Raw genomic sequence first — 16,059 nt, 5'->3', positions numbered from 1 at the left:
CTGTATCAGCCCCAACCTCGCACATGAGGTGGAGGCATTCACTCTCCGGAGCACCTCACACCAGACCCCCTCCTCTATAACCTCTCCCAGCTCTTCCTCCCTCTTTGCTTTGATCCCTTCCAGCGGTGCCTTCTCCTCCTCCGAAATAGCTCAGTAAACCGCTGACCCCCTTCTCTAGTCCCCTTGTCGTCAGCACCTCCTCCAGCAATGTGGAGGCCGGCTCCTCCGGGAAGCTCTGTATCTCCTTCCTGGCAAAATCCCGAACCTGCATGTACCTAAACCTTCTCCCTGCTCCAGCCCATACTTCGCTTCCAGCTCCCTCAATCCTGCAAACCGACCCCGAAGAAACAAATCTTTTAGCGTCTTAATCCCCTTCTCTTCCCATTTCCGAAAACTTCCATCCCACCTCCCTGGCTCAAATCTGTGGTCCCCCCGAATCGGCATTTCCCTTGACCCTGCCCCCAACCCGAAGTGTTGGCGAAACTGCCTCCAAATTCTCAATGAAGCTATTATTACCGGACTCCCTGAGTATTTCCCCGGAACTATCGGGAGCGGCGCTGTTGCTAGTGCTTTCAGCCCCGACCCCCTGCACAAACTCTCCTCCATTCTGACCCACTGAGAATCCACCCCTCTGACCCAGCTCCGTACCTTCTCCATATTCGCCACCCAGTAGTAGTACAACAGGCTCGGGAGACCCAAACCCCCTGCCTGCCTTCCCCTCTGTAGCAGCACCTTTCTCACTCTGGCCACCTTCCCTCCCCATATGAACGAGGTAATCCTTCCCTCAATCTCCCTGAAAAAATACTTTGGCAGGAAAATGTCAAGGGACATTTTGTAAGAAGAAACAAAATAATGCCTGATTCTTTGGGTACAGATGATGCAGTTAATGTGACGAGCCAGGTCTGTCTGTAGAGTCAGCCACTCTATTTTGAACAGAGGTGATTCAATTTGATCCTGAATGATTCTGCACAGATAAAAGCAAGTAGAAATCTTTGTTGTTAACTTTATTCATGAGTGGTATTTGGAACATATTGGTTTCCTTAATTGGAATATAGTGGCAGGTTTAGGAAGGAAGTTAAGGCTTTCTCTTTTACTTAAGAACTGTTGTAACTGTCAACTGTAAAACTATTTTCTTTGTTGCTAATGTCATAGAATCACAGATCTTGACAGTGCAGAAGGAGGCCATTCAGCCCATCGATTTTGCACCATACCTAGACCCCGCCCTCTTCCCATAGCCCCACCTAACCTTTGGAAACTGAGGGGTAATTTATCATGGTCAATCCATCTAACCTGCACATCTTTGGACTGTGGGAGGAAACCGGAGCATCCGGAGGAATCCCACGCAGACACGGGGAGAAAGTGCATATTCCACCGTGACAGTCACCCGAGGCCGGAATCGAACCTGGGATCCTGGAGCTGCGAGGAAGCGGCGCTAACCACCGTGCCGTCATAGGTTTTGGAGGTATCTGTGGTTATGGGGTAAGTGGAAGGATAAGTGTGCACAGCGAGAGGATCAACCATGATCGAGTAGAATGACAGCACAGCCTCAAGGGGCCGAATTGCCTCCTCTTGGTTCGATTTCCCCTTTCTTTGTACCTGACAGGAGTAGTAATCGATTAGATTGCGATAGACAAACATCAAAAAATTGGGACGGACACACTGGGCACTCTCTATGATCCGAATCTTTAATATTACTAAGTGCTTTCATCATTAAAATAATTCAATTTCTATCTCAGATATTCTTCCTCGGTTTCACACACGGCAGAGCTTTCCACTGTCTCCTCAGACATGTTCAGGTAGGATTCGATTCTTCGTTCCTGTCCTGCTCAAAACAAAATCCACAAAGGGGCGGTTCACAAACTTCTGTGCACTGACCCTCTTCCTATAGCTCCCTCTACACTGTCCCCATCAAACACTCCCAGGACAGGTACAGCACGGGGTTAGATACAGAGTAAAGCTCCCTCTACACTGTCCCCATCAAACACTCCCAGGACAGGTACAGCACAGGGTTAGATACAGACTAAAGCTCCTTCTACACTGTCCCCATCAAACACTCCCAGGATAGGTACAGCACGGGGTTAGATACAGAGTAAAGCTCCCTCTACACTGTCCCCATCAAACACTCCCAGGACAGGTACAGCACGGGGTTAGATACAGAGTAAAGCTCCCTCTACGCTGTCCTAAATGAATTAGACCTGGTTTTCTATAGGTGGGAAGTGAATGGGAAGGAGTTTAAATCCATAGGAATTGTGCACAGTGGGAGTGAACGGGAAGGGGTTTGGGTCCATTGGGATTGTGTACAGTGGGAGTGAATGGGAAGGGGTTTGGGTCCATTGGGATTGTGGACAGTGGGAGTGAACGGGAAGGGGTTTGGGTCCATTGGGAGTCTGTACAGTGGGAGTGAATGGGAAGGGGTTTGGGTCCATTGGGAATGTGGACAGTGGAAGTGAACAGGAAGGGGTTTGGGTCCATTGGTATTGTGGACAGTGGGGGTGAATGGGAAGGGGTGTGGGTCCATTGGGATTGTGGGCAGTGGGAGGGAAGGGGTTTGGCTCCATTGGGATTGTGGACAGTGGGAGTGAACAGGAAGGGGTTTGAGTCCATTGGGACTGTGTACAGTGGGAGTGAACAGGAAGTGGTTTGGGTCCATTGGGATTGTGTACAGTGGGAGTGAATGGGAAGGGGTTTGGCTCCATTGGGAATGTGTACAGTGTGAGTGAACGGGAAGGGTTTGGGTCCATTGGGATTGTGGACAGTGGGAGTGAACTGGAAGGGGTTTGAGTCCATAGGAATTGTGTACAGCGGGAGTGAATGTGAAGGGGTTTGGGTCCATTGGGACTGTGAACAGTGAGAGTGAACGGGAAGGGGTTTGTGTCCATTGGGATTGTGCACAGTGGGAGTGAACGGGAAGGGGTTTGGGTCCATTGGGATTGTGGAGACTGGGAAGGGGTTTGGGTCCATTGGGATTGTGTACAGTGGGAGTGAACGGGAAGGGGTTTGGGTCCATTGGGATTGTGTACAGTGGGAGTGGACGGGAAGGGGTTTGGGTCAGTTGGGATTGTGCACAGTGGGAGTGAACGGGAAGGGGTTTGGGTCCATTGGGATTGTGCACAGTGGGAGTGAACGGGAAGGGGTTTGGGTCCATTGGGATTGTGGACAGTGGGAGTGAACGGGAAGGGGTTTGAGTCCATAGGAATTGTGTACGGTGTGAGTGAATGGGAAGGGGTTTGGGTCCATTGGGATTGTGCACAGTGGGAGTGAACGGGAAGGGGTTTGGGTCCATTGGGATTGTGTACAGTGGGAGTGAATGGGAAGGGGTTTGGGTCCATTGGGATTGTGTACAGTGGGAGTGAACGGGAAGGGGTTTGGGTCAGTTGGGATTGTGCACAGTGGGAGTGAACGGGAAGGGGTTTGGGTCCATTGGGATTGTGTACAGTGGGAGTGAACGGGAAGGGGTTTGGGTCCATTTGGATTGTGCACAGTGGGAATGAACGGGAAGGGGTTTGGGATTGGGATTGTGCACAGTGGGAGTGAACGGGAAAGGGTTTGGGTCAGTTGGGATTGTGTACGGTGTGAGTGAATGGGAAGGGGTTTGGGTCCATTGGGATTGTGCACAGTGGGAGTGAACGGGAAGGGGTTTGGGTCCATTGGGATTGTGGACAGTGGGAGTGAATGGGAAGGGGTTTGGGTCCATTGGGGTTGTGGACAGTGGGAGTGAATGGGAAGGGGTTTGGGTCCATTGGGAATGTGTACAGTGGGAGTGAACGGGAAGGGGTTTGGGTCCATTGGGATTGTGCACAGTGGGAGTGAACGGGAAGGGGTTTGGGTCCATTGGGAATGTGCACAGTGGGAGTGAACGGGAAGGGGTTTGGGTCCATTGGGATTGTGTATAGTGGGTGTGAACGGGAAGGGGTTTGGGTCCATTGGGATTGTGCACAGTGGGAGTGAATGGGAAGGGGTTTGGGTCCATTGGGATTGTGCACAGTGGGAGTGAACGGGAAGGGGTTTGGGTCCATTGGGATTGTGTACAGTGGGTGTGAACGGGAAGGGGTTTGGGTCCATTGGGATTGTGCACAGTGGGAGTGAACGGGAAGGGGTTTGGGTCCATTGGGATTGTGTACAGTGGGAGTGAACGGGAAGGGGTTTGGGTCCATTGGGATTGGGTACAGTGGGAGTGAATGGGAAGGGGTTTGGGTCCATTGGGATTGTGTACAGTGGGAGTGAACGGGTAGGGGTTTGGGTCATTGGGATTGTGTACATTGAGAGTGAACGGGAAGGGGTTTGGGTCCATTGGGATTGTGTACAGTGGGAGTGAATGGGAAGGGGTTTGGGTCCATTGGGATTGTGTACAGTGGGAGTGAACGGCAAGGGGTTCGGGTCCATTGGGATTGTGTACAGAGGGAGTGAATGGAAGGGGATTTGGGTCCATTGGGATTGTGTATAGTGGGTGTGAACGGGAAGGGGTTTGGGTCCATTGGGATTGTGCACAGTGGGAGTGAATGGGAAGGGGTTTGGGTCCATTGGGATTGTGCACAGTGGGAGTGAACGGGAAGGGGTTTGGGTCCATTGGGATTGTGTACAGTGGGAGTGAATGGGAAGGGGTTTGGGCCCATTGGGATTGTGCACAGTGGGAGTGAACGGGAAGGGTTTGGGTCCATTGGGATTGTGCACAGTGGGAGTGAACGGGAAGGGGTTTGGGTCATTGGGATTGTGCACAGTGGGAGTGAATGGGAAGGGGTTTGGGTACATTGGGATTGTGTACAGTGGGAGTGAATGGGAAGGGGTTTGGGTCCATTGGGATTGTGCACAGTGGGAGTGAACGGGAAGGGGTTTGGGTCCATTGGGATTGTGTACAGTGTGAGTGAATGGGAAGGGGTTTGGGACCATTGGGATTGTGTACAGTGGGAGTGAACGGGAAGGGGTTTGGGTCCATTGGGATTGTGGACAGTGGGAGTGAACGGGAAGGGTTTGGGTCCATTGGGATTGTGCACAGTGGGAGTGAACGGGAAGGGGTTTGGGTCCATTGGAATTGTGTACAGTGGGAGTGAATGGGAAAGGGTTTGGGTCCATTGGGATTGTGTACAGTGGGAGTGAATGGGAAGGGGTTTGGGTCCATTGGGATTGTGTACAGTGGGAGTGAACGGGAAGGGGTTTGGGTCCATTGGGATTGTGCACAGTGGGAGTGAACGGGAAGGGGTTTGGGTCCATTGGGATTGTGCACAGTGGGAGTGAATGGGAAGGGGTTTGGGTCTATTGGGATTGTGTACAGTGGGAGTGAACGGGAAGGGGTTTGGGTCCATTGGGATTGTGCACAGTGGGAGTGAACGGGAAGGGGTTTGGGTCCATTGGGATTGTGGACAGTGGGAGTGAATGGGAGGGGTTTGGGTCCATTGGGATTGTGTACAGTGGGTGTGAACGGGAAAGGGTTTGGGTCCATTGGGATTGTGCACAGTGGGAGTGAACGGGAAGGGGTTTGGGTCCATTGGGATTGTGTACAGCGGGAGTGAACGGGAAGGGGTTTGGGTCCATTGGGATTGTGCACAGTGGGAGTGAATGGGAGGGGTTTGGGTCCATTGGGATTGTGCACAGTGGGAGTGAACGGGAAGGGGTTTGGGTCCATTGGGATTGTGTGCAGTGGGAGTGAATGGGAAGGGGTTTGGGTCCATTGGGATTGTGTACAGTGGGAGTGAACGGGAAGGGGTTTGGGTTTGGGATTGTGTACAGTGGGAGTGAACGGGAAGGGGTTTGGGATTGGGATTGTGCACAGTGGGAGTGAATGGGAAGGGGTTTGGGTCCATTGGGATTGTGTACAGTGGGAGTGAATGGGAGGGGTTTGGGTCCATTGGGATTGTGCACAGTGGGAGTGAACGGGAAGGGGTTTGGGTCCATTGGGATTGTGTGCAGTGGGAGTGAATGGGAAGGGGTTTGGGTCCATTGGGATTGTGTACAGTGGGAGTGAACGGGAATGGGTTTGGGATTGGGATTGTGCACAGTGGGAGTGAATGGGAAGGGGTTTGGGTCCATTGGGATTGTGTACAGTGGGAGTGAACGGGAATGGGTTTGGGATTGGGATTGTGCACAGTGGGAGTGAATGGGAAGGGGTTTGGGATTGGGATTGTGCACAGTGGGAGTGAATGGGAAGGGGTTTGGGATTGGGATTGTGCACAGTGGGAGTGAACGGGAAGGGGTTTGGGTCCATTGGGATTGTGTACAGTGGGAGTGAACGGGAATGGGTTTGGGATTGGGATTGTGCACAGTGGGAGTGAATGGGAAGGGGTTTGGGATTGGGATTGTGCACAGTGGGAGTGAATGGGAAGGGGTTTGGGATTGGGATTGTGCACAGTGGGAGTGAACGGGAAGGGGTTTGGGACCATTGGGATTGTGGACAGTGGGAGTGAACAGGAAGGGGTTTGGGTCCATTGGGATTGTGCACAGTGGGAGTGAACGGGAAGGGGTTTGGGATTGGGATTGTGCACAGTGGGAGTGAATGGGAAGGGGTTTGGGTCCATTGGGATTGTGTACAGTGGGAGTGAATGGGAAGGGGTTTGGGATTGGGATTGTGCACAGTGGGAGTGAACGGGAAGGGGTTTGGGATTGGTATTGTGCACAGTGGGAGTGAACGGGAATGGGTTTGGGATTGGGATTGTGCACAGTGGGAGTGAACGGGAAGGGGTTTGGGATTTGGATTGTGCACAGTGGGAGTGAACGGGAAGGGGTTTGGGATTGGGATTGTGGACAGTGGGAGTGAATGGGAAGGGGTTTGGGATTGGGATTGTGCACAGTGGGAGTGAACGGGAAGGGGTTTGGGATTGGGATTGTCTCTCCCGATGGACCGTTCCCGATGCTGGATGCACTCTCCGCTGCCCGTGACTTGTACTTACAGGAAGCAGGAACCAATGCCGATCGCCATGGCAAACAGGACCACAAAGAAGTGCAGGATCAGCCAGAGTATGGCCGTCTCGGAAGACGCAGAGAGGACCTTCTGTTTTCCTGTGGCAGAGAAACATGGAGATGCAGCGGTGAATCCGAGTGAAGGTGAGACATGTCCTGATCATCCCCCTCCTGGTGCTGAATGGACCAGCAATGGTGAGGGGAAAACCTCGGCCTTGTCACCCACCAGTAACCCAGAGGTACGGCCTCAAGTCACACCAGAACCTGGAATAATATATCCACTCTCATTGGCGGTGTCCATTACTCCTCGTGCGAAACCCCACCTGATTCACTCCTTGGACACCTCCACCTGACCTCAGACCCCACGCAGCGATGTACTGACTGCCCTCTGGGGGGGGGGCGCTGGTGGCTGCACGCTGCTGCGGATCTGGGCCACCCCTACCTTCAGCGGAGTGAGCTGGGAGCTATTTGACTGTGGGTTGCCTCGCCAGTTGGACCAGCCCTCTCGCAATGGATGGGGAGCTGGGTGGGGGAGTGTGTGGCTGGAGGCTAAGAGGATGGCTCGAAGTTCGACGAGGCCAGATATTGCAGATGGAGGAGATGAGCAATTGCCTGGGGAATCACTGAGTGAGCTGAAGTTAGTGGTGCGGGGGAGTGTGGCGTAGGAAGAGAGGTTGGGGAACGGGGGGGGGCTCCCTGCCCTATCCTGATCCCCTTCCAAACCACCCACCTCCTCACCTCTCACGGACAAGCACGCGCGCACATAAACACATGCACACACATTCTCACGTGTACATATATTCTAACACGAATGCTCGCACATGCACCCATGCATGCTCGTGTGTACACGCACATTCTCACGTGTCCATGCACATTCTCATGCATACTAGCACATCTGCACACGCACATTCTCACGTGTACACGCACATTCTCACAGGAACACTCGCACGTCCCGCACACTCCCATTCCCATGCGCACGTTCTCACATGTACACGCACATTCTCATGTGTATACGCATATTCTCACATGTACACATGCATTGTCCTGTGTACACACATTCTCACATGCATGCTCGCCCACTCCCATTCTCACAGGCATTCACACCTACATGCACATTCTCACACGTACACACACAAATTCTCATGTGTACACTAACATTTTCACAGGTACACGCATTCTCACGTGTACACGCACATTCGCACATGTAGTCTCACTCGCACAAGCAAACTTGCACACATACGTTTACACACGCTCAGTCTCGCACGCACGTACACACACACAATTCCACTCGCACACCTACCCTTGAGCAGGAAAACCGGGGAGGAGATATCATCGCCCTTCCTGCCAGAGATGCCAGCCTTGCAGACGTACTCGCCGGGATCCTCCTCTTTGACAACGCGGAATCGGAGTTCACTCGCCGGCCCGCGGGACGTCATGGTGACACGGTCCCAGTAGCTGGGGTGGACGCGGCTGGAGGTCTCGGTGCCTTGGTCGATCTGGGCCACGGTCAGGTTGGGCGCGCGCAGCGAGGCCCAGCCCAGGCGGTAGCGGGTCTCGGGCCCGGCGTGGAGCGCCACCACCCGGCAGCTCAGCGTGGCTGGCCCGCCCACCCGGGCCACCACCCTCTCCGACGTGTTGAGGGCCAGGATCTCGGGCAGGTGTGGCCTCCGGGCCCGTGTGGTGGGCAGGGTGGAGGGGCTGACGTCGGGCGCCGCATCTGGAGGGAGTGAATAAGAGAGAGAGTGAGGGCAACATTTCAAATTTTACATCAGAGACCATTCAGCCCCTTTGCTCAGTGCTAGCATGTCTGCCAGACACCAGCATCCTCCTCCCCCTCCTCATCTCTCCCCACCCATCCTCCACTCCGATTGTTCAAGAATCTGTCAAACCCGCCCTTGAATATTCTTGTTGTGTAAGGAAGCCAGTGATACTAGATTAGAGATTTACTTAACTGTACAAAATATTCTGCAGTAACTCACTCCCACTCCAGCCCTCACTGTGAGGACTAACGACACCAGGCCCTGTTTTGGGCCTGCTTTGACATAAAGCCTGTAATGGGCTCCGGCTGCGTGGCCTCAGCTCCCTATCTGTGAAGCTTTTACCCCACAGGGCCCAATAGGAGATTGACAATGGTTTCCACAGGGTCCTTATCATAGATTATCGTAGAATTTACAGTGCAGAAGGAGGCCATTCGGCCCATCGAGTCTGCACCGGCTCTTGGAAAGAGCACCCTACCCAAGGTCAACACCTCCACCCGATCCCCACAACCCAGCAACCCCACCCCACACTAAGGGCAATTTATCACGGCCAATCCACCTAACCTGCACATCTTTGGACTGTGGGAGGAAACCGGAGCACCCGGAGGAAACCCACGCACACACGGGGAGGATGTGCAGACTCTGCACAGGCAGTGACCCAAGCCGGAATCGAACCTGGGACCATGGAGCTGTGAAGCAATTGTGGTTGTGATAAATATATTCAATGATCTGGTGGCACGGTGGCGCAGTGGTTAGCACTGCTGCCTCACGGCGCCGAGGTACCAGGCTCGATCCCGGCCCCGGGTCACTGTCCGTGTGGAGTTTGCACATTCTCCCCGTGTCTGCGTGGGTTTCGCCCCCACAACCCAAAGATGTGCAGGGGGGGTGGATTGGCCACGCTAAATTGCCCCTTAATTGGGAAAAATGAATTGGGTACTCTAAATTTATAAATATATATATTCAATGATTCAATCCCACTGCTGAGTGGGGGGGGGAATTCTACAAACTAACCCCCTCTGAGAGAAGCAAATACTCCGCACATCTGTAGGAGTATACGCCCTCCGACAATGCGGCACTCCCTCAGTACTGACCCTCCGACAATGCAGCACTCCCTCAGTACTGACCCTCTGACAGTGCGGCACTCCCTCAGCACTGACCCTCTGACAGTGCAGCACTCCCTCAGTACTGACCCTCTGACAGTGCGGCACTCCCTCAGTACTGACCCTCTGACAGTGCAGCACTCCCTCAGTACTGACCCTCTGACAGTGCGGCACTCCCTCAGTACTGACCCTCTGACAGTGCAGCACTCCCTCAGTACTGACCCTCTGACAGTGCGGCACTCCCTCAGTACTGACCCTCTGACAGTGCGGCACTGACCCTCTGACAGTGCGGCACTCCCTTAGCACTGACCCTCTGACAGTGCAGCACTCGCTCAGTACTGACCCTCTGACAGTGCGACACTCCCTCAGTACTGACCCTCTGACAGTGCAGCACTCGCTCAGTACTGACCCTCTGACAGTGCAGCACTCCCTCAGTACTGACCCTCTGACAGTGCGACGCTCCTACAGCTCTGACCCTCTGACAGTGCGGCACTCCCTCAGTACTGACCCTCTGACAGTGCAGCACTCGCTCAGTACTGACCCTCTGACAGTGCGACACTCCCTCAGTACTGACCCTCTGACAGTGCAGCACTCGCTCAGTACTGACCCTCTGACAGTGCGACGCTCCTACAGCTCTGACCCTCTGACATTGCGGCACTCCCTCAGTACTGACCCTCTGACAGTGCAGCACTCGCTCAGTACTGACCCTCTGACAGTGCAGCACTCCCTCAGTACTGACCCTCCGGCGGACTCTCCCACATCTGCCACCCTCCCTTCCACGTCCCACCTGCCTACCTTCCTCCAACGTGACGGAGGTGGTCACAGATCCTTCGGGATGTCCGGATACCCAGGCCTTGCACGAGTGCTCTCCGTAATCTTGCTTCTCCACGTGGCTGAATCTGATCTGGGTGTCGACGTCTATTAAGCTGACCATCAGCCGCTCCTTGTATCGAGGGTTGAGGTAGGTGGCACTCTCCTGTCCCTGGTCGAGGCGTGCCAGGGTCACGCTACCCTCCCCGGCGGCCTGCCACTCCACACCGTACATGGTGCCTGGGATCGCGCTGGAGGCCTCGATCCGACACTGGAGCTGGGCCGGAGCTCCCAGTCGAGCTCTCACTGGGCCCGAGCAGTTGAGGGACAGGATCTGGGGCACCAGGGACTCGTTGGCAGTTTCAGCGACCAGTAACTCCAGGTCTGTCCGAGTATCTGGTATTGAAGTCAGCGTCCTCAAGTTACAAACAAGCAGCATGTGACATCTCCCATTTCCTCAAACCTCCATCCACCCCTTCCACGCTCTGTCCATCCTTCCCACACCTCTCTCTCGCTGTCTCACTCTCTCCATCTTTCACTATCTCTCTATCAGTCCGTCCCACCCATTACTCTGCAGTTGTCTCACTATCCATCCCTTGCCCTCGTTCACTATCTCTCCATCCCTTTACTGATTGCCCAGCCCTCCATCTCTATCCCTCTCTCTCCCTCCCTCCATTCCTTTCTCTCTCTCTTGTCATCTCCATCCTTCCCTTGCTTCCTTCTGTGCTGCCATCACTCCCTCCCTCTCTATCCCTCCCTCACTATTCATCCTGCCCTCTATCCTGACCTCTCTCCCTCCCAATCCCTTTCTCCATCCCACCCTCCCTCTCTACCTCTCTCCCCATCGCTCGCTTGCCATCCCTCCCTCTCTCTCTCTCCTTCTCCTCTCCCCAACGTACCCTCTCTCTTCATCATTCCCTCTCTCTACCCCAAGCTCTTCCTCTCCCCATCCTGCTGTCGCTCTCTTGCCATTCCTCTCTCTAAACCCCCTTTCTCTCCATACCTCCCTCTATCTCTCCCCTTCCCTCTCCACCCGTCTCTCTCTCTCTCACATACCTCCTGATCACTCCCTCTCTGTTTCAAGTAAATCTGGTCCCAGCCCTCCGGCTGGTTACCGTACGAGTGAGTGTGTGCATAAGTGTGTGAATCTGGGTTTGTGTGTGTGAGTGTGCAAGTGTGAGTGAGTGTGTGTGTGTGTCTCTGTGAATGTGTGTGTGAGTGTGCATATGTGTGAGTGTGACAGAGTGTGCATTTGAGGGTCTGTGCGCGCGAGGGAGAGTGTGCGCGCGAGAGAGTGTGCGCGTGCCGGTGTGTGTGTGGGTGCGTGCAAGTCTGGGTCTTTGTGTCGATGTGAGTCTGTGTGTGGGCGTCTCTGTGGGTGATTGTGTGTGACTGTGTATGTGTGTCAGCGTGCGCGCGGGTCTGTGCGTGCGGGTCTGTCTGTGCGTAAGTGTGTGTGTGTCTGTGGGGGGGGTGTCTGTGGGGGGGGTGTCTGTGGGGGGGGGTGTCTGTGGGGGGGGTGTCTGTGGGGGGGGTGTCTGTGGGGGGGGGTGTCTGTGGGGGGGGTGTCTGTGGGGGGGGGTGTCTGTGGGGGGGTGTCTGTGGGGGGGGGTGTCTGTGGGGGGGGGTGTCTGTGGGGGGGGGTGTCTGTGGGGGGGGGTGTCTGTGGGGGGGGGTGTCTGTGGGGGGGGTGTGTCTGTGGGGGGGGTGTGTCTGTGGGGGGGGGTGTCTGTGGGGGGGGGGGGTGTCTGTGGGGGGGGTGTCTGTGGGGTGGGGTGTCTGTGGGGGGGGGTGTCTGTGGGGGGGGGTGTCTGTGGGGGGGGGTGTCAGTGGGGGGGGTGTCGTCTGTGGGGGGGGGTGTCTGTGGGGGGGGGTGTCTGTGGGGGGGGGTGTCTGTGGGGGGGGTGTCTGTGGGGGGGGTGTCTGTAGGGGGGGTGTCTGTGTGTGTGTGTAGGTGTGTCAGTGTAGGTGTGTATGCGGGTCAGTGTGTGGGTGTGTCAGTGTGTGGGTGGGTGTCAGTCTGTGTGTGTGTATGTGGGTCTGTGTGTGTGTGTGTGTAGGTGTGTCAGCGTGTGGGTGTGTGTCAGCGTGTGGGTGTGTCAGGGTGTGGGTGTGTCAGGGTGTGGGTGTGTCAGGGTGTGGGTGTGTGGGTGTGTCAGTGTGTGGGTGTGTATGCTGGTCAGTGTGTCGGTGTGTGGGTGTGTCAGTGTGTCAGGGTGTGTATGCGGGTCAGTGTGTGGGTGTGTCAGTGTGTGGGTGTGCAGGTGTGCCTGTGTGTGTGTGTGGGTTTGTCAGTGTGTGTGTGTGGGTGTGTCAGTGTGTGGGTGGGTCAGTGTGTGGGTGTGTATGCGGGTCTGTGTGTCAGTGTATTTGTGTCAGTGTGTGTGTGTCAGTGTGAGTGTGTGTGTCGGTGTGTGGGTGTGTCAGTGTGTGGGTGTGTATGCGGGTCAGTGTGTCGGTGTGTGGGTGTGTCAGTGTGTGGGTGTGTCAGTGTGTGGGTGTGTCAGTGTGTGGGTGTGTATGCAGGTCAGTGTGTGTGTGGGTGTGTCAGTGTGTGTGTGTGGGTGTGTAGGCGGGTCAGTGTGTGTGTGTGTGTCTGTGTGTAGGTGTGTCAGTGTGTGTGTGTGTATGCGGGTCTGTGTGTGTGTGTGGGTGTGTCAGTGTGTGTGGGTGTGTCAGTGTGTGTCGGTGTGTCAGTGTGTGGGTGTGTCAGTGGGTCAGTGTGTGGGTGTGTGTCAGTGTGTGGGTGTGTGTCAGTGTGTGGGTGTGTGTCAGTGTGTGGGTGTGTCAGTGTGTGGGTGTGTCAGTGGGTCAGTGTGTGTGGGTGTGTCAGTGTGTGGGTGTGTAGGCAGGTCTGTGTGTGTGTAGGTGTGTCAGTGTGTGGGTGTGTATGCGGGTCAGTGTGTGTGGGTGTGTCAGTGTGTGGGTGTGTCAGTGTGTGGGTGTGTATGCGGGTCAGTGTGTGTGTGTAGGAGTGTCAGTGTGCGGGTGTGTCAGTGTGTGGGTGTGTATGCGGGTCAGTGTGTGTCAGTGTGTGGGTGTGTGGGTGTGTCAGTGTGTGGGTGTGTCAGTGTGTGGGTGTGTCAGTGTGTGGGTGTGTCAGTGTGTGGGTGTGTCAGTGTGTGGGTGTGTCAGTGTTGGGTGTGTATGCGGGTCAGTGTGGGTGTGTCAGTGTTGGGTGTGTATGCGGGTCAGTGTGTGTGGGTGTGTCAGTGTGTGGGTGTGTCAGTGTGTGGGTGTGTATGCGGGTCAGTGTGTGTCAGTGTGTGTGTAGGTGTGTCAGTGTGCGGGTGTGTCAGTGTGTGGGTGAGTATGCGGGTCAGTGTGTGTGGGTGTGTCAGTGTGTGGGTGTGTATGCGGGTCAGTGTGTGTGGGTGTGTCAGTGTGTGGGTGTGTCAGTGTGTGGGTGTGTATGCGGGTCAGTGTGTGTGTGTGTGTGTGTCAGTGTGTGGGTGTGTATGCGGGACAGTGTTGGTGTGTCAGTGTGTGGGTGTGTAAATGTGTCAGTGTGTGGGTGTGTATGCGGGTCAGTGTGTGTCAGTGTGTGTGTAGGTGTGTCAGTGTGCGGGCGTGTCAGTATGTGGGTGAGTATGCGGGTCAGTGTGTGTGGGTGTGTCAGTGTGTGGGTGTGTATGCGGGTCAGTGTGTGTGGGTGTGTCAGTGTGTGGGTGTGTATGCGGGTCAGTGTGTGGGTGTGTCAGTGTGTGGGTGTGTATGTGGGTCAGTGTATGTGTAGGTGTGTCAGTGTGTGGGTGTGTATGCGGGTCAGTGTGTGTGTGGGTGTGTCAGTGTGTGGGTGTGTATGCGGGTCAGTGTGTGGGTGTGTCAGTGTGTGGGTGTGTATGCGGGTCAGTGTGTGTCAGTGTGGGTGTGTATGCAGGTCAGTGTGTGGGTGTGTATGCGGGTGAGTGTGTGGGTGTGTAGGCGGGTCAGTGTGTAGGTGTGTCAGTGTGTGTGTGTGTATGCGGGTCAGTGTGTGTGTGTGGGTGTGTCAGTGTGTGGTTGTGTTTGTGGGTCAGTGTGTGTGTGTCAGTGTGTGGGTGTGTCAGTGTGTGGGTGTGTATGCGGGTCAGTGTGGGTCAGTGTGTGGGTGTGTATGCGGGTCAGTGTGTGGGTGTGTATGCGCGTCAGTGTGTGGGTGTGTATGCGGGTCAGTGTGTAGGTGTGTCAGTGTGTGTGTGTATGCGGGTCAGTGTGTGTGTGTGTCAGTGTGTGGGTGTGTATGCGGGTCAGTGTGTGTGTGGGTGTGTCAGTGTGTGGGTGTGTATGCGGATCAGTGTGTGGGTGTGTATGCGGGTCAGGGTGTGTGTCAGTGTGTGTGGGTGTCAGTGTGTGGGTGTGTATGCGGGTCAGTGTGTGTGTCAGTGTGTGGGTGTGTAGACGGGTCAGTGTGTGGGTGTGTCAGTGTGTGGGAGTGTCAGTGTGTGGGTGTGTATGCGGGTCAGTGTGGGTGTGTATGCGGGTCAGTGTGTAGGTGTGTCTGTGTGTGGGTGTGTCAGTGTGCGTGTGTGTATGCGGGTCAGTGTGTGTGTGGGTTTGTCAGTGTGTGTGTGGGGTGTGTCAGTGTGTGGGTGTGTATGCGGGTCAGTGTGTGGGTGTGTCAGTGTGGGTGTGTCAGTGTGTGGGTGTGTATGCGGGTTTGTGTGTGTGTAGGTGTGTCTGTGTGTGGGTGTGTATGCGGGTCTGTTTGTGTGTGTGTGTGTGTGTAGGTGTGTATGTGGGTCAGTGTGTGTGTAGGTGTGTATGTGGCTCACTGTGTGTGTGTGTAGGTGTGTATGCGGGTCAGTGTGTGTGTGTGTGTGTGTAGGTGTGTATGCGGGTCAGTGTGTGTGTGTGTGTGTGTGTGTGTGTGTGTATGCGGGTCAGTGTGTGTCAGTGTGTGGGTGTGTATGCGGGTCTGTGTGTGTGTAGGTGTGTCAGTGTGTGGGTGTGTCAGTGTGTGGGTGTGTATGCGGGTCAGTGTGTGGGTGTGTCAGTGTGTGGGTGTGTATGTGGGTCAGTGTGTGTCAGCGTGTGTGTGTGTGTGTGTCAGTGTGTGGGTGTGTATGCGGGTCAGTGTGTGTCAGTGTGTAGGTGTGTCAGTGTGAGGGTGTGTATGCGTGTGTGTGTGTATGCGGGTCAGTGTGTGTGTGTGGGTGTGTATGCGGGTCAGTGTGTGTCAGTGTGTGTAGGTGTGTCAGTGTGTGTGTAGGTGTGTCAGTGTGTGGGTGTGTATGCGGATCAGTGTGTGTCAGTGTGTGTAGGTGTGTCAGTGTGTGTATAGGTGTGTCAGTGTGTGGGTGTGTATGCGGGTCAGTGTGTGTGTGTGTAGGTGTGTCAGTGTGTAGGTGTGTACGCGGGTCAGTGCGTGGGTGTGTATGCGGGTCAGTGAGTGTGTGTAGGTGTGTCAGTGTGTGGGTGTGTCAGTGTGTGGGTGTGTAGGCGGGTCAGTGTGTGGGTGTGTCAGTGTGTGGGTGTGTCAGTGTGTGTGTGTCAGTGTGTGTGTGTGTGTGTGTAGGTGT

The 16,059-nt window shown here is 55.0% G+C and overlaps 1 protein-coding gene across 1 annotated transcript in view; it reads right to left on the bottom strand.

The window, feature by feature from the left end:
• Positions 1-1,664: 1,664 nt before the first annotated feature.
• LOC140405576 (uncharacterized) overlaps positions 1,665-16,059 on the bottom strand; it is a 112,289-nt gene continuing 97,894 nt past the window's right edge. Inside the window, exons 3-6 of the mRNA XM_072494133.1 lie at positions 10,544-10,954; positions 8,192-8,608; positions 6,882-6,990; positions 1,665-1,822 (exon numbers count right to left, since the gene is read on the bottom strand). Of these exons, the coding sequence (XP_072350234.1) occupies positions 1,783-1,822; positions 6,882-6,990; positions 8,192-8,608; positions 10,544-10,954 (977 nt within the window). The 3' untranslated portion in view covers positions 1,665-1,782. The remainder of the gene's footprint in view (positions 1,823-6,881; positions 6,991-8,191; positions 8,609-10,543; positions 10,955-16,059) is intronic.

The sequence above is a fragment of the Scyliorhinus torazame genome, unplaced genomic scaffold, assembly GCF_047496885.1.
Source record: "Scyliorhinus torazame isolate Kashiwa2021f unplaced genomic scaffold, sScyTor2.1 scaffold_85, whole genome shotgun sequence".
Classification (NCBI taxonomy): Eukaryota; Metazoa; Chordata; class Chondrichthyes; order Carcharhiniformes; family Scyliorhinidae; genus Scyliorhinus; species Scyliorhinus torazame.
The sequence above is the reverse complement of the archived record's forward strand: the minus strand, read 5'-3'. Positions and strand labels throughout refer to the sequence as shown.